The sequence below is a fragment of the Natator depressus genome, chromosome 6, assembly GCF_965152275.1.
Source record: "Natator depressus isolate rNatDep1 chromosome 6, rNatDep2.hap1, whole genome shotgun sequence".
Lineage (NCBI taxonomy): Eukaryota > Metazoa > Chordata > Testudines > Cheloniidae > Natator > Natator depressus.
The window spans coordinates 121,022,688-121,044,500 of record NC_134239.1 but is presented as its reverse complement, the minus strand read 5'-3'; the positions used below and the strand labels follow the sequence as shown (position 1 = coordinate 121,044,500).

At 38.3% G+C, this 21,813-nt stretch overlaps 1 protein-coding gene across 1 annotated transcript in view; it reads right to left on the bottom strand.

Moving 5' to 3' along the window:
- Positions 1-802: 802 nt before the first annotated feature.
- EXOC5 (exocyst complex component 5) overlaps positions 803-21,813 on the bottom strand; it is a 44,120-nt gene continuing 23,109 nt past the window's right edge. Inside the window, exons 5-18 of the mRNA XM_074956455.1 lie at positions 20,777-20,841; positions 20,336-20,364; positions 20,076-20,185; positions 19,761-19,805; positions 19,499-19,639; positions 17,704-17,786; positions 16,260-16,469; positions 13,692-13,839; positions 11,136-11,244; positions 9,405-9,525; positions 8,728-8,814; positions 5,785-5,893; positions 4,952-5,167; positions 803-3,016 (exon numbers count right to left, since the gene is read on the bottom strand). Coding sequence (XP_074812556.1) covers positions 2,828-3,016; positions 4,952-5,167; positions 5,785-5,893; positions 8,728-8,814; positions 9,405-9,525; positions 11,136-11,244; positions 13,692-13,839; positions 16,260-16,469; positions 17,704-17,786; positions 19,499-19,639; positions 19,761-19,805; positions 20,076-20,185; positions 20,336-20,364; positions 20,777-20,841 — 1,662 coding nt within the window. The 3' untranslated portion in view covers positions 803-2,827. The remainder of the gene's footprint in view (positions 3,017-4,951; positions 5,168-5,784; positions 5,894-8,727; positions 8,815-9,404; positions 9,526-11,135; positions 11,245-13,691; positions 13,840-16,259; positions 16,470-17,703; positions 17,787-19,498; positions 19,640-19,760; positions 19,806-20,075; positions 20,186-20,335; positions 20,365-20,776; positions 20,842-21,813) is intronic.

The window sequence follows — 21,813 nt, the reverse complement described above, 5'->3', positions numbered from 1 at the left end:
GCTTTTTACTTACAAATTGCTTGTTCTCCAGATGCTTTTAGCTTATGTCATCTTCATGGTCTTTTTACTACCCTCTCTTTCCACCCACGTAGAACTTCCTTTTCTCCAGCCTCATCTGCCACTTCCTCCATTTGGCTGATTTTTATTTTTTCTTTTATATTTGTTATGTTGTTGAGAAGAGCCTTTTTTCTGCCCTCTGTACTTATGCAAATACAATAGCAAGTCATGTCAATAAATTATAGGACTTGTAAAAACAGCTTATTTTCCAACCTACAATAATTCACTGCAAAACCGTTTTAACCAATTGGAGACAGCATAATTACACACACATACACATACCTCAAACATTCACTTGGCTGCCAGCCTGTTAAAAGCCAATGTTCCAAGAGTGAACGTTAGAAAAGTAGTACTTCTAACTCATTACATGAACATAAAAAAGCATATTTGTATTTTTGATAGTACTGCTATTATATTCAGAAACTCCTGGAAATATTTTCCTAAATTACATGCTATAAAAGCTATAAACGCCGAAATGTATAAAAATTATAGCTCCCCCATCCCAACCCAAAATTTATTTTTAAAGTAAACTTCATGGTAATAACAGTCTCTTATATAAAAGGTTTGTGTTAGGTTTTTTATTTTGTTGTTTAAAATTGGGAAGGGAAGGCCCACACTATCAATAAATTTGATCAGTAAAATTACTTTTATTGATTTTTTTAATAAAAGGGATTTATAAAATTGCATATAAAGATAAGAATATGGAAATGGAATGAAAAAGGCACGTGGAGGGAATATCTTTTATTGAGTGTTTACATGTCTAAGTATTCACCTATTCTTACCTCATCATTATTTTAATAGACATAATAGAGCATATTGCACTGAACTTATGCATGGAAAACACCACAGTTGAAGTAAAGTACATTTTATATAATTTTAAAATATAATTCAAAACAAGAAATTTACAACATAAGACATTTTGAAGCACTTCTGTAATTTGTAGTCTTAAAATGATGCCTAGTGGTTTTGTTTAATGTTCTGAAGTGTTTACAAATTGACACTTTTTGTGCAAAGATTTTATATTGGTTAGTAAAACCACAGTCCTAAAATTGTTGGCTTTAAGTTACAGAGATAACAGAGAGGTATAATTTGAATTCACATCAGAGCTTTCTAAAAATGGCAACAGTACAAGCATGTGCCTCCTCAGGTATCCAGAACTCTTTGTGATTCTGCCATGGCCAAGGAATAGAGCTATACATCTGGACAAAGCTGCCATAGTTTCCCAGGATGCTTTGGAGGAAAACCTGGCATACTTTATTTCTCTTGTTTACCAATATAATACTCTGCTCAATATAAAATAAAGGGGAAAAAAATCAATATTGACTGAGCCTTGGAAGTTTTAAAAAATTTGGCAGAGAATAGCTGTAATTGAGAGACAAAGTAGATTTTAGGAAAACCTACTCTGAAGAAGGGAGAGAAAGTTCTGCAGAAAATATGCGAGGCCTGCAGAGTAGAACTAAGAGTGCTACAGATGATCCGCACAGTGATGATGAGTGGAACTTAGGACATTGAAACAGTGGTTTCCACAGGAGCTCTCTGGCTCTAAAACGTCTCCACTTACTACAGAATTTTCAACTGTTGAAATATTTGGGGTAATATTTTCCATCATCCCCATTACTTCACTTTAGCTACTGTACCCAACATGGATCCAGCTCAGAGGCACCTTGAGTAAGTTCCTATTGTTTAAACACACATACAATAATAGTTAACCCCAGCACTAAAATTATATCAGGGGGAAGAGAAGTTTCTGCACCTTCAACTATTTTATGTTGCTCAGGTATTGAAGATAGTTTAACTTTAGGACACGAAGTTTCAGCTTTGGATTTTGGCTAGATTTAATACAAATTCTTCCCATCTACAGATGAATGTGTGGGCTGTACCTCATCCTTTCACTTCTGTTACAATCTCAATTTCTTTATGTATAGAAGGAAAAACAGAAACAAGTTTCTATTATTGTAAACTGACAACAAGCATCTTCACCTCACAGTAATGAAATCTAAAACAAGGTGGTTGCATTCATTTAGGAACATATTTAAAATTAAAAGTGCCATTGATCAGACAGATAATAAACAGAGTGCCGTGAGTTCATACGAAGTTGATACATTCCAGTGGGCTCCAACAACAACAACAACAACAAAAACCCCGCTCCAATTTAGCTTAGCTTAAAGTTCTATACAATGAATAAATTACATCTTTCTTGGGATAGTGTTTCTGTTACTCCTACATCTCAGAAAAATTCAAAGCTAATTAATTAAAGTAAGAAATTGTATAGCATGGGATAACATTTTGAAAGAATGAAATGATTTAGAAACACCAATCAGCAAAGATAATTTGATTATGATTAGCTGTGCGGAAGTTTAAGTCATTAAAACTGATTAATGTTTTTACACAGTTTTATTCTATGTAATCCATTACCTACTCTATGCTCTGTAGTTAAAGTCTAACAAATGGTATCAGATAATTCAAGACTGAGGACTAAAATACTTTCGGTTTATCACTTGCCTTCCTTCACCAACATTTTTCCAATGGAAAATTAGTGGCAGTAGTTTTGCAGAAATTCATATCTGGGGGAACTGTAGTTTAAGGAATCCGAATTAAGGATTATATCTGCTCACATTCTTCAAATAAATTCTGGTTTAAATATGGCTGCTGTTTTGTTCTGAACAGTCATTGTCCCACAGAAATTACAACTGCTGTTTAATAAGAAATTATTCCCTGTGCTTTCTAACACCCCCGGCCTGAAAACAGTACAATGTGTTTGTGTGCACTCTCAGCTGAAGTGGCGAGCAAGGCGAGCAGATCTATAATCAGCTCGCAGCTGAACAAAGGAGTGAAGGATGTTCTTGTCCAGATTTGCTAGTTGCTCTCCAGAGCAGACCTGCTTTAAGTTATCTGGTGCTACAACCAAAAGATTGCAGAGCGCATGGAGGGTGTCAAAAAGCTGTAACACCAATGGAATCTGTTTGAAAGAGAGAGAGAGAGAGAGAGAGAGAAAAAAAACAGTAAAAATCCTCAAAGTGTAAGTCTTATAATGAAATAGCTGCTGCAAAGTTCATCTAGAATGTCAGTGCTATTTTCCACACAGGAGACTCATTTGTGTGTTCTGTAAAAAACAGACTAAAGCAATTTTTAAAAGCCAGATTTAATTTTTAAAAATGTATATGAATTTGAGTACTTTTGTTTTAGAACAAATGTGAGATGTGACCATTCAGAGAATGTTTGAAAATTGTTCAAAAAAAACCCAAAACAAAACAAAACAAACCACCACTACCCCTCACCAGTATTATAGTTACACTACTTATGACTGAGGTGGTATTTTTATAATACCCAGTTACATGCAATTATAGCTTTATGGAAGAAGCTACATGCTTATTTCTCATTTTTGGTAAAGTTCAGTTTTATTTTTGTTATCCCACCATGAAAAAATAGTTTGCACAAAGAATTTTTCATATTTTTTGTGTGCTCTAAAATGACATGACCTTGATTTATTAAAGCTTCAAAACTGTCATGAACTTAACTTTCATTAAGGACAAGTGCTTCTGCTATTTGAAGGAGCTTGGTTTGGAAATAAAAATGAGTCAGCTTCATAACGCTTTAAAAGCATATAACAAAATGAATTATATGGAGATGGCTGGGAGCTTCTGTTCGGTCTCAAACACAAGAATTAGCGGGTGTTCAGTTAAATTAAATATGGCATATTCAAATCCAGGAGGAGGAAATACTTTCATACAACATGTAAGTAAACTGAGGAACTAATTGCCACAGGAAGTTGTGGCCAAAAAGTTAGCACAATTCAAATATGGATGGAACATTTAGGATAAAAAGAATATCCAGAGTTATTATAGTTGACGGTAATAAATTTTGCAAGAGACTAATCCTCAGATGTTTGTAGTCTTAAATCTCTAACTAAAAGGAATTAGGAGGACACCTAATATGCGGGGCAGATTATATTACATCTGTCTAATGCAGGGTTTCTTGCACCTGCCTCTAAAGCTTCTGGTACTGGCTACTGTTGAAGACAGAATACTGGACTAGATGGACCACAGGTCTTATCTTGTCTGGTAGTGCGTACATTCCTAACTTATTTCAATATGCAATCCTACATACACATGAAAACACTCAGTGTGTTTTTGAATTACATTGAAAATAATGCATGTTGGTGTGTAGCAGGCATTTGCTATTCCCTGTTGAAATACCCACAACGACCTTGACCCGCTCCACCTTAAGGTGTCTGTGACAAAAAAAGCAGCCAGTCTGAACCAACAAGAACTGTCTAGAGGCCATTCAAGGTCAGCTGCTTGCAGCACCAATAAGGATTAGCTCTCCAGCAGCTAGAAGGGCTGGAAGCAGGCAAAAGCCAATCAAGGCCCAGCAGGCAAGATAAAATGGGCTGACTGCTTCTTCCAAGGGCCAGTTCTGGTTGGCTGGGACAGGGAGGAAGGATTTCTCCTGCTTTAACCCAAAAGGCCTGGCCTGGTCAGGGACCTAACTCTGACTACACCATTTGGTTAAGCCAGCAAAGGACTTATGTTTTGGAATTTTAAATCCCAAGTGGCTATTATGATTTATAAAATCAGGGCAAGCTTGCTTTGTGAGATGCTCAACTGACTCAGGTAAGCTCATGACACAAGGCAAGTGAATTTAGGAGACAGATATGAAGACTATTCAGAAAAGACGGTCTTGCTGGCATAATTTATTAAATGATTAAAGCTGCTGCCATGGTACAAGGGCAATCTAAAGTCTAAAATGTATGGTAGGTTGTGAATAGAAGGCAAAAGATGTGAAATGTGGCTATATGAAGGAGGACATTTTTCAACAAAAATATTGTTTCACTATCCAGGCATTTTATATATGCCTCTATAACACCATACATATTAAGTATGCATACACTAACCTTGAAGTCTTTGGCACACTTCCTGTATTCAGCCACATCACAAATTGCTAACATGCCTCCCATGCAACTGTAGGAATATTGCTGTAGATGTTCATAAATAAGTCGATGAAAACGAACTCCAAGCTCCATCAAAACTGTGTCCACATTTTTACCATCCATAGACTTTCTAATCTTTTCCACTTGCTTTCTGACATAGCCACATACTTTGACACAGGCCTATAAAAAGATTGCTTGTAAGTTAACTGATTAGAGAAAAGTTTCCCCTCTTAAAAAACATTTGGAAAGCAGAGTCTCAGATTAATCACGAGCAACGTATAGAGCACTGGCTCACACATAATGGTCTGTGGATCAGCAGCTGACCACTTGCTGCTGGCGTTCCTCATTTTCAGCAGAAAAATTGCATTGAAAGACATCCATAAATACATTAATATGCCCTAATATTACTTTTCTGGGTAAGAAATTGTTGCCATTATCACTGGGAAGACCTGCAAACGGGAAGGCAGATCCATAACAAACTCTCTATTAAGTTTTGGTCCATGTTAATTTAGGTGGTATTTTGGGGAAGGGGGAAGTTTGTGTTTGTACAGCACCTAGTCCAGTCTGACTGGGGCTGTTGGACACTACGATTATACAACAAAACTGAGAATACTCCCACCAAGTTTAGGATCCACATTGTGAAGGCGTTTGAGAATCCTTGGCATAGAGTGAAACAAGCCTGAATGTTAACCAGATGTATGTGTAATTGGGCGTACACTATCAAAATGCCAATACTGGTCAAATTATCTTCAAAATGCTACTGTTTATTACTGACAAATCTCTATTTGTTTACTCACATTAGTATATTGAATCAAAACACTGTTTTCATCTTCTGGTTTAAAATCTGTCTTCTTTTGTTCTGCAGCCAAGATGTGCTTCATCTGTCCAATCATACAATTCAGTGTCCTTTAAAGTTAAAATATAAGACGTGTGTTTTAAAATAAAAGTTTTCATTTACTTGGTTTTAACATTTAAAAATTCTGAAGTGATCCCACATAAAATATAAGCAATTAGTGCACAGTGAAGTAGAAATCCCCCATGATCCACCACTTCTACAAATTCATGAACATTAAATGAGTTTCACCATTTAATAAAAAAAAGACGTTCACGGTAAAATGAACTGCAAAGACCAAAAATATTTTTGAAGCTGCTGTGCAATACAATTTTACTACACAAGACAAGTCTGGTCTTCTGAAGGTGGTAGGCGCATGAGAGACAGATAGAAGCTTTTGAGAAGTCTCTGCTCCAAAGTTCTCTTTAACCTGGAGTGCAATACAGTATGTGCTGATTTTAAAGGAGACACATTAATTGAAACATAACCCATTTAAAGCCAGTTCTTCAGAATAGCCAGGCACTCTTCTTTGCTGGGGAAACCAGAAAGACTCTGAAGTGGACTTTCTAGACCTAGTTCAGTAACTTTATAAATAATAATACACGGTTCAAGCGAAACAGCATCACAGAACACTTGCAACAAGAAAGAATCTTTCCATTCACCAGTGCTGGTCACTTGTCTTGAAATATCCAGTGCAATTTTATTTGCATCACATTTCTTCTCTTCCCCCTAGCAGTTATCCTTCCTGAACATTATCTAAAAGTCAGAAATGTTTATTTTACAGTCAATCCCAAAGCTGATCCAGGCAGTGCTTGAAGAGCAAGCAGCTGCAATACATAGAGCTCATTCTCCCAAGTGACTCTCCCTGGAACACTCATTTTTGCAGAACAGATTCTCTCACTGTTTTCTAGGGACTGTAATCAGCAAAAATGAAGCTACATAGCTTGGACTATGAAAGCTCCACACGATTTGAGGGAGGGGAAAATACACCTAATCCCAAAACAAGGAATCAAATTAATTATTTTCCATGCCTATGAAACTCAGACTCCCATTCTGGCTGTACTTCACTTTACAACCTTGCCCCAGCCAATAACAGAAATCAGAGTTACATCCCCCTGCTCTTCCAATTCCCATTTTTAATATACATGAATGTAAGGCAATCTATTATGGATATGTAGAACAGCAATGCTAGTTCATTATGATGGTCCCAGGGACTAAAATCAGTTCAGCTAATCATTAGAGGGGAAGAAACATCATTGTGAATACTCTTCAAGGGTCTGCTATCAGACATTGTCAGATTCTGGATAACATTGAAACCAACAGTGCCTGGGAATCTACCTTTATTTGTTACCAGACAGTGCCCAAGTCCAGCGTGATCTATTCTTGGGGCTCTTTCTGGTATTTTGGTGCTCATGTAGACAAAATGGTGTGCAAGTAACCACATTTTTATATAAGTGATTTGTCTCAAAACTGGTCTCTCTTTTACAGAACCACCACAGACATGTAGTTGTCTGCAACACATAGGGGCTTGTGAAAATCCCATCCTAGGTGACTTGGGAACACAGTACCATTGACTTCCAACTGGACTTGTGCTCCTCCATCACTTAGGCACTTTTGAAAATCCCCCCACAGTCTTTAGAGATTATTTATTGTACACAGAACTTAATTCATCTACTACAACACTGAGGGCTCAGGCAATCCTGTCTAGGTTTGAACCCGTGGCTCCAGAGAGTCTAAGTATTTCAGACTTGATGTTTAAACCATTAAGGCATTTCCAGCAGCAGAGGCTAAAATCTCCATTGTTATCCGTGTACTTTCTCCCATTTTTCCTTTCCTTCCATCACCATAGCAAATATTTTTACCAAACCACCCCTCAATTCCTTTGCAATTTACACACTTTGAGACTCTTGCTCACCATGCAGAAGGTAACAGAGGTAGGATACAAGGATCAATGCTTGTTTTCTCTTCTACAATTCTGTTATTTGCCCTTCGAGATGGAGTGGACACCTAATAAGTAATGCTTATATGGCACTTTTCAAGGCATCACAGACATTAATTTTCAATTCCCCTGGGGGTGTATTATTTATATCATGAAGGGGAAACTGAGGCACGGATCTTAAGTGACTGGTCGAAGGTCAAACAACAAATCATTTGGCGATATGGGAATAATACAAATTTCCTTGGTACAAGTAAACATATAGATACTCTGTAAGTAGAGTACTTACGTTGTGGCTCTGCTCCCTAACATTTAGCATTACCTCTTTCTTGTCTTTTTCCACTGCAAAATGACAATACTACTTGCATTTATAGTGCTTTTTCCATCCATAAAAATCACACCATTTTATATAGGAGGTAACTGATGGACAGAGATTAAATGAATCACTCAGTCTCAGAGCAAGTCAATGTCAAACCCAGAATACACTCAATTCTCTTGACTCCCAAGATATGCATTACACCACGGTCCAACACAAGCAAGCCACTTAATCTCTTTCAGTCTGTCACACATACTGCTCTTTAAATACTTTAACATTTCAAGTTTCAACATTCTGTATGCGAGCTTTTCCCCCGCAGCCCAAAACAGGAAGTGTTTTGGGGGTTTTTTTGTTTTTGTTTGTTTTTTAGAGAGACGGAGGAAAATTGTGAATTATCTCGTTCCCTCAACACAAAAGTGGATGAAGGATTTTGCTCACTCTTCCCAAAAGAATTAGTCTCAGGTCAAAAATCAAGCATGGAAAATTTCAGCCTCCCAAAATTAGTTTTTTCTTGACAAAAGTTCAGTGTGATCAATGATTTTCTGTGGTTCTAAATGATTACTTCCCAGCAGGAAAATCATGCTAAGGCAAAACTTCTTTGTGTTAAAAATGGTAAGTAGAGCAGTGATTGATGGGAAGTTTAAAACTTCACTTGCCTATCAATGCCCACGTCCAGTTTCATCTCCATTTGTTCTATTATATCCTTTTTCTTCTGAAGGCATTCAGATAACTTAGGAGAAGAGCTATAAAATAGTAGGGAAAAAATCATAACATAGTCAAACATAATGCAAATCAAATCCATTTGCTTTGGTTGCTAGCGAGAATAGGAGTACTTCAGGATTCCCCACCCATCCTCTCCCAGAAAGTACCAGACTGGATGCAATTATCTGTCTTTGTAATCAAGGACTGATGGATGGAGCTACTTCAAAAGCCAGAGACCCCACAACTGTATTTGCTGACCCAGAGGTGAGCGACACTCTTCTGTAGTTCAGAGGGAGTTGCCCCTGGACTGAGCACTCCGCTTCCATTTTGCTGCCAGTCCCCAGTGGACCAAAGAGTGAGCTAAGACTGCTGTGCATGCCAACACGCTGCACATCAGCATAATAGACTAAAAGATTCATCTTCCAAATTTACTGATTAGAAGTCAGATTTAAACAAACACTGTACTTTCCACAACTTCCATCATCAATAACTTGAAATTATTCTTAAAGCAAATTTTTTTTAATAAAAATATTGAACTGTATTAATAGTAACACAAATGAAATTCATAATTTCTAGCAATGATGACCATACATATTCACAGAAGAAATGCAAAATAGAACACCTGACATACCTGATTAATGGCATCAGATGATCATTAAACTGCTTGTCAAACAAGTGGAAAATAGTATTGGCCTGGTGTACAACATCCAGGAAATAAAGGTTTGCACTTTTAGAGTCAGGAGAAGGAATGCCTAAAGTGGAAACATTTATTTAGGATCATAAAAAAAGAAAATGCATGTAATCTGTATCACTATCCTTTCTAAGCATAAGGGTAAATTTTTCAAAAGTACTTAAGTGAAAATCAATGGGATGTAGGCTCCTAAGAACTTTGAAAATGGGAGTTAAGCATCTAAGAGCACGTCTACACTAGAAACTAAGTTGACCTACGTTAGGGTGACTTACAACCACTGCAGTGGTGCACGTCCTCACCATGAGCACTTCCACCGACTTAAGAGGGGCAGTGTGGAGGACTGGGAGCCTGGGCTTTAAGTTCTACATGTAGTTCCCCGCTGGGAGCCGGACTGCACCTCTGGCTCTCAGTTCCCTGCCGCTGGGCAGCACCAGGGCTCCCTGTGGGGAGCCAGGTGGGTGCAAGGAACCTGGGCAGCAGCTGGACTGGGAGCCAGAGGGCAGCCAGGCTCTGAGTGGGACAGGTGCAGCCCAGCTGGGACTGAGGAGCCTGGGAACAGCTGGGCTCTAGCTGGAGCCCCTCCACCCACCCCAACTTTCTTGTCAATTTCATGGCTCCATGCTGGAATGACAGCCAACAGCCAAGTTAAGTAATGCAGTGTCTACACAGATACTGAGTCAACCGTCAACCTAATTATACCAACATAAACTCTACGCCTCTCGCGGAGGTAGAGTTATGATGTTGGTGTAATAGGGCACTTATATTGGTGGGAGCAAGGCTGTAGTGTGTACACTGACATAATTAAGGCAGCTTATGCTGCCTTATGTTGACCTAATTCTGTAATGACAGGTTACTCTGAAAGCCGTGTTAGTCTGTATTCGTAAAAAGAAAAGGAGTACTTGTGGCACCTTAGAGACTATTGGTTAATTCTGTAATGTAGACCAAGCCTAAGTCTAGAGATTTTTTCATAATTACCCTAAAAGCCTATATACAATATTCCTTGTATGTAGATAGGGTAACTTCAATGGACTCCCGCTAATATTAACAGGAATTTTGCCTATCAATGAAAGGCAGCAACTTGTACTAAAGACTTATAACTATGTAACCATATCTATCATATGAAACAGGAAAAAAAAATCTTACTTTGATAAGTTTCCCTAAAATATTAAAATATACACACACAAAAGAGGTTTTTTTAAAAAAGTAAATACAATGAGAAAAGTCTTTCTATATAAGAAATGTTCCTCTATACAACATATACATGTAAAAACACAAACACACTAAATAAACATACTATATAAAAACCTTATTCTCTTTTTATGGAGAAGGTAAAAGAGGTAGGAAGGGAATGATCATACTCAGATTCTTATGATGCAGGAAATAAAGCCTCCAGATATTTCTGAATAATCACTGTCTTTCAATCTGTACTGATTTCCCATATATAAGGTGTGCTTCAGAAGCTTATACTTTGGCTTCCAAATAAATGAGATAAATTAATTCCCTTAATCAACACACCTTGCACAACACTAACTTGCATAGAACTCAAGGCCAATCACTGAAGAGTATAAAGTGCTCTGAATGCATTGACCAATGAAATTAGAAACATTAATATATGCTATTTTATAATGAAATACCACACATTTAAGAAAACAAAGACAGAATTATGCTTACCAGCAAGTCCAGTTTCCAAGGCATAATCAATGTGCTCAATACACAAAAACTCCACAAGCATAGAAAAAATTCTGAATGCATTCTTCGGTAAATCAGAATGATCAGAGAGCTTTAAAAAGAACAACAAATATTTTGATACTTAGTGTTAGAACTTGTTGTCTACACTTGGAAGTTTATTTGAATTAGGGTACAATGTGAATTTAAAGCATACAAGGTATTTCAGAATAACTCCACATGTGGACACACTTATTCCAGAATAACAACGTGACCACACACAGAGCTGTTCCCGAATAACTTCATGTGTAGACAATCCTATGTACACGCTTTTTAAAAATATATAAATAGTGATCGAAGACTTAGAATTACAGAGCACTTTCAAAATAATAAAACAGATCCTCAGACATGGTAAATTGTTATAGTTCCATTGAAGTCAATAAAGTGTTTACATTGGCTGAGGATCTGCCCCTATATATCAAAATATAATATAGGACTATAGACATTCATCATGTTGAAATTTTCATACATATATTTGAGTAGGCAGGTATGCTCAGATTTTTAGAGTTGCATGTTTGAATAACTGATACATACTTATTATGACCATATGCAGTGTCAGGGTAACAGTGCACATCTAACTTGTCTTTTGCATGGTCAGTTACCATGCGCACAAATACAATTCCAGTAACTGCATGGTGTGAGTACATTTTTATATGCACATAATTTTAAAATCTCATCTTAGATATAAATCTGATGCTCTGCCTTTTCTTTTTCATAAAACAAGCAAGCAAGCAAGCAACACTATTTGGGCTTTTAGAACTTAAAAAAGGTGGCTCTTAAAGTTGTCTGAACATCAACTGGACTTTGGTCCTTTGTAGTTAAGAATATCTGCAAAAGTAAGTTACCACCTCTTCCTGCAGCCCCCATGGACCTGGAACGGTGAACCGCAGCCTGTGGGAGCTGCGATCGGCCGAACCTGCGGACGCTGCAGGTAAACAAACCCTCCCAGCGGCTTTCCCTGAGGGGTCGCGTGCCAAAAGTTGCCGACCCCTGCTATAGACCTTTGCAGCACAGGAGACCTGGACCGCTGGCATTTGGAGTTAAACGTATGCTTAGTTTAGGTGTACAAAAAAAACCCAAAACCAAAAATAAAAACGACACATTCTTAATTCTTCAAATGCATTCCTTTGAAGTTAGTAATTTTGAATATTCTTTACTTTTAGAAGTTTTTATTTTATGTCTCCCTGATAAATTGTGCTTTAAAGTTTCTAGTTTCATCTGTTTTAGTTATGAAAGTGCAACATTCATTCATGCATGCAGAAATACCTGAATTTATTTTACTCTAACTTTACAAACAAATCAATCTTGGGCTGAGACCAAACTTGAAAAATTTCATCCGAAAAGGAATTTGTTTGGGGGGGGGGGGGGAATTATGCACAACTGAAAAGGAAGGTTAGAACAGAAGTTAGAACGGAGCTATAACTACAGCAGTTTTTACCAATGACCACTATAATGATAAAATGACTAATTTGTGTATGCATCATGCTGTCCCTTTGACATTCTCAATGTTATCTGGCTGTTATCTGAATATTAACCACGGTTGTATCTATTTCTGCTATAATCATGGTTACACTGTATCCTCTCAATATCTAATATATTAAAAGCTATTTAACACACAGACTGTTCAGCAAAATATTTTGAGTTCCGTTTTGTTAATTTTAAGGATAATTCTTATAAATAGATGTGTGTATTTACAAAAAATAGTTTTGGCTTCTCTTTAAGTTAAATTTTGTAATTAAACTTTAAATAAGTTAAAGTTTGTAATTAAATCTAAGGTTTTTATTAAACCTTTAAAGCACTACACCCACACAGCCAATGAGCCACAGAAAAACCTATGATTTATATCAATAGTAAAAATTCTATTTTGTATTAGGCACAAACATTTGAAAACAGTAAAGGATTAAAAGAAGGTGAACAATGCAACAGTAAAGATTATTCCCCTCAGTCTCTCAACAGTAGTATTAATTAATAATGGAAGATTGATACATGTGACAGTTGAATGTTTGGAGGGAAATTATCTACTATTTTATTTTATCTAAATTAATTTTATTTTTGTCACAGAGTTTAAAAGAAGAAGTTACATTTGTACAACATATCAAAGTTGTTATACTAAATGCTAATCAATTCTAAGGACTGATTTAGAAACAAAAACAACATTAACAGCTATTTTTATTCCAATTGGTTATAAATAGTGTTTTTAAAACAAATGGTCAGAAGTTTCCTGTAACTCACTTTTGTTAAAAAACAAGAAGTCTATAAACAATGTCTGGCGTTAGCTTACCATGACCCTGATTTTAAAAAGGTAATTAATTTAATTAAATAAGACCCAAGTCCTTGCCTCTGCACAAAGTCCCCTCACCTCCTATTAGACTTCAACTAATGGTAAAACAAGATGTGATCTTTACATTGAGAGTGTAAACAGTTGCTTCTTCTAGCTCAATTTTGGTTTTGTGTGCCATTCAGATTATATCTATTTATAGCAGTCACAGAAAGCAGACTTACTCTATGACATCTCTCAAAAGCTTGCTTGGTTTCTTGTAAAAGGTTAACCACCACTTCTTGGGAGAGAAAGGTTTCTCCATGGGTATCAATACTTGGGCCCAATGGCAAGTTTGTACGTTGTCTTATTCTCTCTTTGAGATCTTGAATACTAGAATACAATACACCAGAGGGAAATCTCACTGAGTGGAAATTTTAATGTTCAAGTTTAACAATACATTGGGAATATTATAGTAGTTAACATGGTAAACAGAAGCGTAAAATATAACTTAATAGGTGCACATCTGTATTTTGAATAAAAACTTAAATAAATAAAACCTTGCGAAGCGGTCAAGAAAAAACTTACCAGAGCTGACAAAAACCTATTGACTTTACCAAACACGTTAGTATGCACAACCCACTCCTCAAATCCCACAACCACGACCACACCCACACTACTCTGCCATGCCCCTCCACACCCTGGGGACTAGATACTCCCCACTGCATGACACAAGTAATTCCCAGTGAGTTCAATGGTGTATATTTATATCCTGTTGTGGGAGTTTAGTGCCTCCCCCCACCCCGAGACTCACACTTAACACACACCTCTAAGACACACACAACTCCCATTGGACTCTCTTTCCACACTAGTTTTTCTGTCTCTTACACACCCCAATGCACCTGACAATCATACCACTCCAACATTCACTCAATAAGCAGCCCTGGCTCAGTCTCACATGCCCAGACTCACCTCCATGCACACTCCCCCCAATTCAGCCAGCACTCCAGTCATCTCAGTCTGTTTGTTTTCTCCCCTGCAACATCAGATCTCTTCCTGCCACGGCATTATTTTTCTCTTCTTTCCCTTCCCCCAAATCAGTTTTCTTCTGTGACCCACCAAATCCAGTAAACCTCAACAGCAGCTCTTCAAAGATGCAGAAGCCTCAGCCTCTGTCCCCCAGCTAAGTTTCAAGCACCCTCCTGATGGCAGGCACCTCACCCCTCCTCCTAGCTGCCCCACTTGCTGTGCCACGGTAGAGCCTGCGCGGATACAAAATTTGTATCTGCAGCCGATCGACAATCTGCAAACATGGTCCGTGAATACAAAGGGGATGTCCGCAGATTTGCGGGGCTCTAGTAATAGGGATGTGTTATTTGAGAAATGAGCTTAAGAGGACTGAAGTCATCGTTGGTCACCAGCGGGTGGCACTTTTGGTCATAAAGATCACTTTGGAGATAAAATCCCTGCACACTGAGCCCTGAAGACAGGACTTGCGACCAGGAGGGGACACTTTCTGGGCACAGACTGGTAGCAGCCACAGGGTCGTCCATGATTAACCTGGCTACACCAGATCAGTAATAACCCTGTGGAGCTTTTAGATGCCTGAAATAAAGCCGTATAATGTGGCTATGCGCATTCGGTGCTACAGACCCTCACCATCTAAGCGTGTGGTTGTTGCTGAGGAGGAGAACCAAGAGTTCAGCTCTAGCCCTCTCTGCTGCTGGATTCTTTGAAGGATTTTATGGAACTTACTCTCTTCTCCTCCCTTTCTTATGTCTCAGCATGAAACTGCCAGAGCTGGGCAGAAGAATACAGGGCAAAACAGCAGGGCGACTCCAACTCCTGCTCCAGTCATCAGAGATAAAAGAGGGAACAGACATGACCCAGGGGAGCGGGGAATTACAACTGCTGGTCTTCAATCACCTTCCCTCTATGCACTCAGGAGAGAGGGAGGCTGAAGGATCCAGCAGGGCCTATTGGAGCTCTCCTTCAGGCCAACAGTGTAACTACAGCAGCTGCACTCACCGCATGGCAACTTAAATATTAGGTACATTCAGTTTGTTTTTGCAGCCATGAGGGCTAACAACTAAAGAGAAAACTTAGATCATGCAATTGGTCATACTCGCCCACAAAAGCTTCGTATTTGTCCCAGATGAGTGGGATGTCTTAAAACATACACATTAAAAAATTCTGATTCCTTCATAAACAAAAGGAAAGAATGCATAACTGCTAACACACTTTCAGCTGTGCACAGAGTCTACATTTCAAAGATCCCACTTTGAGTCTGTCCAATATGATCACCTAGGCTCAAATGTAAGGCTTCTTCACTATATATTTTGCAAAAAAATTCTGAAGCACCAGAAAAACTACTCCTATTCAACTTTTAGTGGTCAACTGTTGCACAGGTGGTAGTGTGATGCGAAGTTATTTCAGGGTGTGTCAGTCTTTAGCCTTATTACAGTAATAAGGCTCACACTAAGCCTGAGAAAGATATTAGATAAAAGTATTATATTTGGTGCAGAAAGGTCTGCTAGACACTAAGGCTTAAGTTTCAACTTACTTGATGAAGACATTAAGTTTAATTTCATTTAATTTTAATTTTATATAATGGATTTATCTAGCATTTCCTTTGTATCCAGGGGAGCAAACCTTTTAGTATATGGTAATATAATGTGACAACACAAGTAATACAGAAAATAATGATTGTTTTGGAAGCCAGCTTTTATGCAGATGATCAATGTACAGTTTAAGTGATGTTCACTGTATTTTTGCCCTTTATTATATTTTTCCCTCTTTAAAAAGAAACTCACCCTCCAGTGCCAATGGACCTCTTCTGGTGGTTTTTAGAATCATAATAGCGTTGCAGAATCATAGCGCTCCTACTTTTCAAATAACCAATTTCCACCTCAATGTAATTCTCCAAGTAGGAAATGAAAATGGATTTGATAAGCTTAGACAAGAAAGTCTGCTTATCAGTACCCAAGTTAAACTCCATCAATTTGCTTGAAAGATTAGTAGTTCTTTATGCAAAGGAAACAGAGAAAAAAAAATGTTGCATTTGTATGAATTACAGTATTACATGTTTGCAACGTACCCAGCACAATGGGGTCCCAATCCTGACTGGGATATCTGAGCCTTACCAAAGTTAAATGACAAAAAACTCTGTATAATTTATGCACATATGTACTGCTATAAGAAAATGGCAGGCTGTGATTTTGTTGTGGAAACTGCATCTTTCAACACTCACCACAACTTGGCCCAGCCACCCCTCTCCATCATGACATGGTGGGAGTGATGGGGGACGTGGAGGAGGAGGACAGTGGGGCCTGGGACCCGTGTGGATGAGGGCTGCACAATCCTGGGGGCTCGTCCCGCTTGCTGCCTCCCCTCTGCACCAAGTGCTACCACCTGCACTCAGCCCCACCAGCACTGGCGCTGCCAAGTTTTGCTTCTGCCAAGTGAAGTGGGCTGCGTCTGCTGACCAGTCATATCTCCTGTGTGACCTCAAGGATTTTGCCTTCCTCAGCTGCCAGAATGCACTGGGGGACAGACTTGGGGAGGACCCAGTGAGTGGTGCCAGGCAGGAGCTTATGCTTCCCACAGGGTGCAGGGCTGGGACGGGGAGGCCCAGCAGTGCCAACCACCCACAGTATCTCTAGGAGTTTCTGAGTTAGGGCCAGCTCTAGGGTGCAAGGGCTTGGGCCCCCCTACCCCACCCCGGGGATTGGAGGAACAGGGGGGTTCTCCAGACCCTTGTGGAGGGTAAAGGGCCCTGCTTCCAACTCAACATCTAGTCAGTTACAAAGCAAGAGTTTAGGTCCTGTAACCCCAGCCACATACACACCTGCACCCCAAACCACAACTTCCACAAATTGTGGCCACAACTTTTGGACCCCCCCACCAAAAGTCACAACTTTCTTACAGCTTTATACATATGGGAGAAGTGCAGTCAAATTGTCAATTACACTTTTCATATTACAAGAGTAGGGTGTTTATATACTTTGCTAAATAATAATTTCAGTCTCTGATTCCTCAAAAATCTAGATACTTTCTTTAAAAGTACAACAGCTGTTTTCGAAAAGGTCACACAATTTAAAAAGGAAAACTGTCAAGGCAGATGGGCAGCAAAATAGTTGTCCAATTTTTAGAGGAAGTTGGAATTTTCGTCCTTTCTTCCCACCTCTTAACAAGAAATGAACCTTTCACAAGATGCTACTGACAGAACAAAATGTTGATAATCAAATTTATAGCTACCTTGTATACAGCTCATAAAGATTCTTAAGATACTGTTCTGCATCTGACTTCCTGTGTTCTTCTAAATGATCCTTTACATTACTCTATAAAATGGAGGCGTAATCTCAGTTAATAGAATAAGAAAAATCAACATTTCATATTATCTACAATAAATATGGCTCCATGTTTGTCATGGAGATCACGGAAGCCATGGATTCCATGACTTTCTGTGACCTCCGTGACTTCTGCAGCAGTCTGGTCAGGCTGGCCAAGGAGCTCAGGCAGCCCTTAGGTCAGGTGCACCGACTGCTGCTGGGGAAGTCTCGGGCTCCCCCCATTTTCCCAGGAGTTTGGGGGGGGGGGGGGAGTCAGGGCTTGGTATTGGGGTGTGGGGTATTGCTTACCTGGAGTGGGGGCTCCCCAATCCTCCGCTCCCCTAGCTCCACATGCTACCTCTGCTGGCAACCAGGTACCGCCCCCACTAGCTACGGTTCCCAGGAAATGGGAGCTGCAGAACTGGGGCTTGGGGCAGAGCGGAGGCAGCAAGTGGAGCTAGGGTTGCCTCTTCCCAGGAGCTGGATAGGGAGCCTGCCCCAGCCTCACCAACCCTGCACCCCCCCTCCCCTCCCCGAGCACCCGTGGCGCCCTCCCCACCCCAGGTTTTAGTCAGGGGTATTTTTAGTAGAAGTCATGGACAAGTCATGGGCAGTGATTTTTTGTTTAATGCCAGTGACCTGTCCATGACTTCTACTAAAAATACCCCTGACTAAAACTTAGCCTTAACAATAAACCCTCAAGAATGTACTGCATCTTATATAACATAGTCATACATATTTACTTTTTATCTCAATTTACAGATATCTTACATTTAACTCCAGGGTTTTAGTTAAACGTGTTCAGTTTAAGGAAACTAGTTTGGAAATGCAAGACATCTGCTGTTTGAAATATCTTTGAACTGCTTATGCACAAGACCCAAGAAATAAGTGCCAAAGCATCTGATTTTCAAAGCAAAAAGACTGGAAGTGTACATGCATTCTTAGTACACAGACAGAGTAAATGAACACAACTGATGAACAAGTGAATAATTTAGATCCACTGACATGCTCATAAGTGAACAGATCATTCCTCCTTCAAGGAAAGCCCAAGAATTAAATCTAAGAACCTTCAATTTTATAATTAGGTTCTGCCAATATTGTTCTAGATAGGAAGAACAAGATCTTCCACACCTACAGGGAAGTGACTTTACACATGCGAGTAGTCATGCTGACTTTACTCACATGTATAAATATATTTGCAGAATGAGGGACTGTCATTTTCAGCTACAGCAGGTTTTCATACATTAGCTGTAGGACCCTATTCCTTGGCATAAATTATTCTGGCATATTCGATGCTAGCCTCACACTAGAAATCTGATTCCAAGAGTGAAAGGATTAAAGACATTTACTAAACATAAATGTTTCTTCTCCCCAAATTTTTGATGTTGGGTCTGCAGAGATAGACTAAGTACGTGCATGACATTACCAGAATCACTAGTGAATATATGTATTCTTCCAGTTTATGTCTGCATATATTTGTATTTTATGTATTCTTGATTACATTGTGCTTACAGTACACAAACAGCTACTTTAATATTCTTAATTGATAGTTTAAGTTGTAATTTTTAAAAAAGAGCAATCAAATGTGATTTTTCCATGATTAAGGTTACTCAAAATATTACAAACAATATAGATTCTTTGGGATTTTGTTACAAGAAGTACTTAAGGAATTGTCTTACTCATTCTTAACAACAAACTTTAATATGCCATATTTAAAATACCTGAAGTTTGACTTCAAATATATTTTGAATAAGTTTGGCCAATACAGTCTCTGGACTACTAAAGATATCTCCAACTTGTTTGTTCACTCGCTGACAGAGGATGGCTGTATCTTCAAATATATCATTCTTCAAGTAAGCTCCCTAGAGATTAAAGGCACATTACAATGTAATATTTCCAAACCAATAGATATCAACAATAGTAAAATGTATGCACAAATAATTGACCCTAAAATAAAGGTACATCTGGTTTTAAAAACGTTACCTCTTGACATTGTTTTATGTATACATCAACACAGTGGGAATAGCCCTACGGGATGGAAAAAACAACCCAGAATTAAAATATGTTGTTTTCTATGATTACAGTATTGTGAAATATTATCATTACACAAAGACAATTAAATAAAGAAAATGCAGCAATTATGGAAAACGGTCTGCTTAGTTTTAACAGAAAATTTATCGAAAGGATGAACTTTCTCAGACCCATTTTCTTCAGAAGTCTAGATCAGCTTCATTACTGTATTCTGGTACAGGTACTTAATGCATCATGTGCTTTTAGAGTTAAAAACTCAGTCTTTACCTTGAAGTGAAGTAAAACAGCTGCTACTTCTCGCATTCTGGAAATTTCCCCCCTTCTCTGTGCATTGGTAAACTCCTGAATCAGTTGCAACTCTAAGTCATGGTACTTACCTGAAAAGAAAAAATATTCATCAGGCTTTGCAAGGAAGTTTTTGACAAAGAAACGAAGACAGATGAATGTTATCAATAAAAGCAGATTAAAGAACTAAGCAACGCAGGTTAAGATTGAGCAAAATTGGTTGAATGGGAGAGGAAACTTACTTGCTATTTTTGATTTTACTTCAGAAAACCTGTTAAATCAAAAAACATACTATTAATCAAAACCCACATCAAAAAAAAATTCAAACGAGTATTAACATGTTAATTGAACACTTTTGCTGTCAATTGTAGTTAAGGGTTTAACAACATATGGAGCAGGAAGACAATGATGTTTCAAGCTTTATCTGTAAGAAATCCATAAGAAATTAGTATAGAATTTACAAGGAAATAAGTACACTCAAATTAGGTTGTTTTCAGCAAAATTTATCAAGTACTTTGAGGTGTATGTTCAAAGATGATCCTAAATACACAAATACACTCATCATGTCAAAAACTATTTTAAAAAATCAGCTGAGGCCAGGCACCGCGAAAAAAACCCTGAAGTTACACAATAAAGTTATAGCTCTTCCAATGATTATTTAAAATGTTTGAATTGGATTTTACCTGTCAAAAGGTAATTCCTGTGCAATCAGATGCAACTTCTGAATAATATCAGCTGCCTCTTTAATCTGTTGGGGGAGGGAAGTCACAAGTTTACTAAAAAAAAAACAAACCCTAAAAGTTATGGCCGTAGGACTTCTCTTTTTCTTCACAATTTCCCCCTCTCCCCTCTTTTTAAAGTTGCTTGGTATCCACATGGAAAGTAATACCTGCTTCAGAACTCTCAGCATGTTTTTATTAGGTCAGATCAATCTTCATGTCCCTAGTAGTCGCTCATATAATTTCATGTAAACACAAGCCTCTTGTTGTTATAGGGTCACAATAAAGCATCTTAAATCTCTAAAAACCACTAACTTACGTGTCTAGTGCTACTGCAACGTTACAGGGTGCAAGGGATCAGAATTCAAGATTTAGCTCAATCTCCCACTTCTGAACTAGAAAGGTCAGAATAATGCTGTGATGTTCTGCTAAACCCCAGGGTAAAGTGGCTTGTGACCATTCCAGCCAGGTCAGAAGCAGCACTAATAAGTCCCAAGTAAAGCTGCACCCTGACTTTTTTCAACTAGAAAGGGCAATCATGACACAATGCCTGGAGGATTAAAGTAGAGCATGTCGAGAGTTTCTAAGATCATGCTAGGGGAGGGGGATGGGGAAGATATCACATACAAATTATTTCCTCTGAGGCAGAGGCTATGTTTCAGATGAAAGGGAGTTTAATCCTGGGGCTATAAAATAACATCTTATAACAAACAACCTTGTCAATATTTAGTTACAAAAATATCCCAAGTGCAGTTAAAGCAGTTTGCAAACTCCTATTTGCCCATAGACAGGAAAACTTTTGATAGGTGACTAAGATAATTTGTCTTTTCACTGTCAGTCATGATAAAGGGTGGCTGAACAGATTTTAGTGACAGCTTTGGCAGGTTAAGTTAAAATTATGAAAATGCAAATCACAGCTTTTGCAACTTTAAACATTACAGCTGGATGTTACTGAAGCCCTTTAAAAGCTAAAGTTTGTGGACAGCCCCAAACAAAATTCC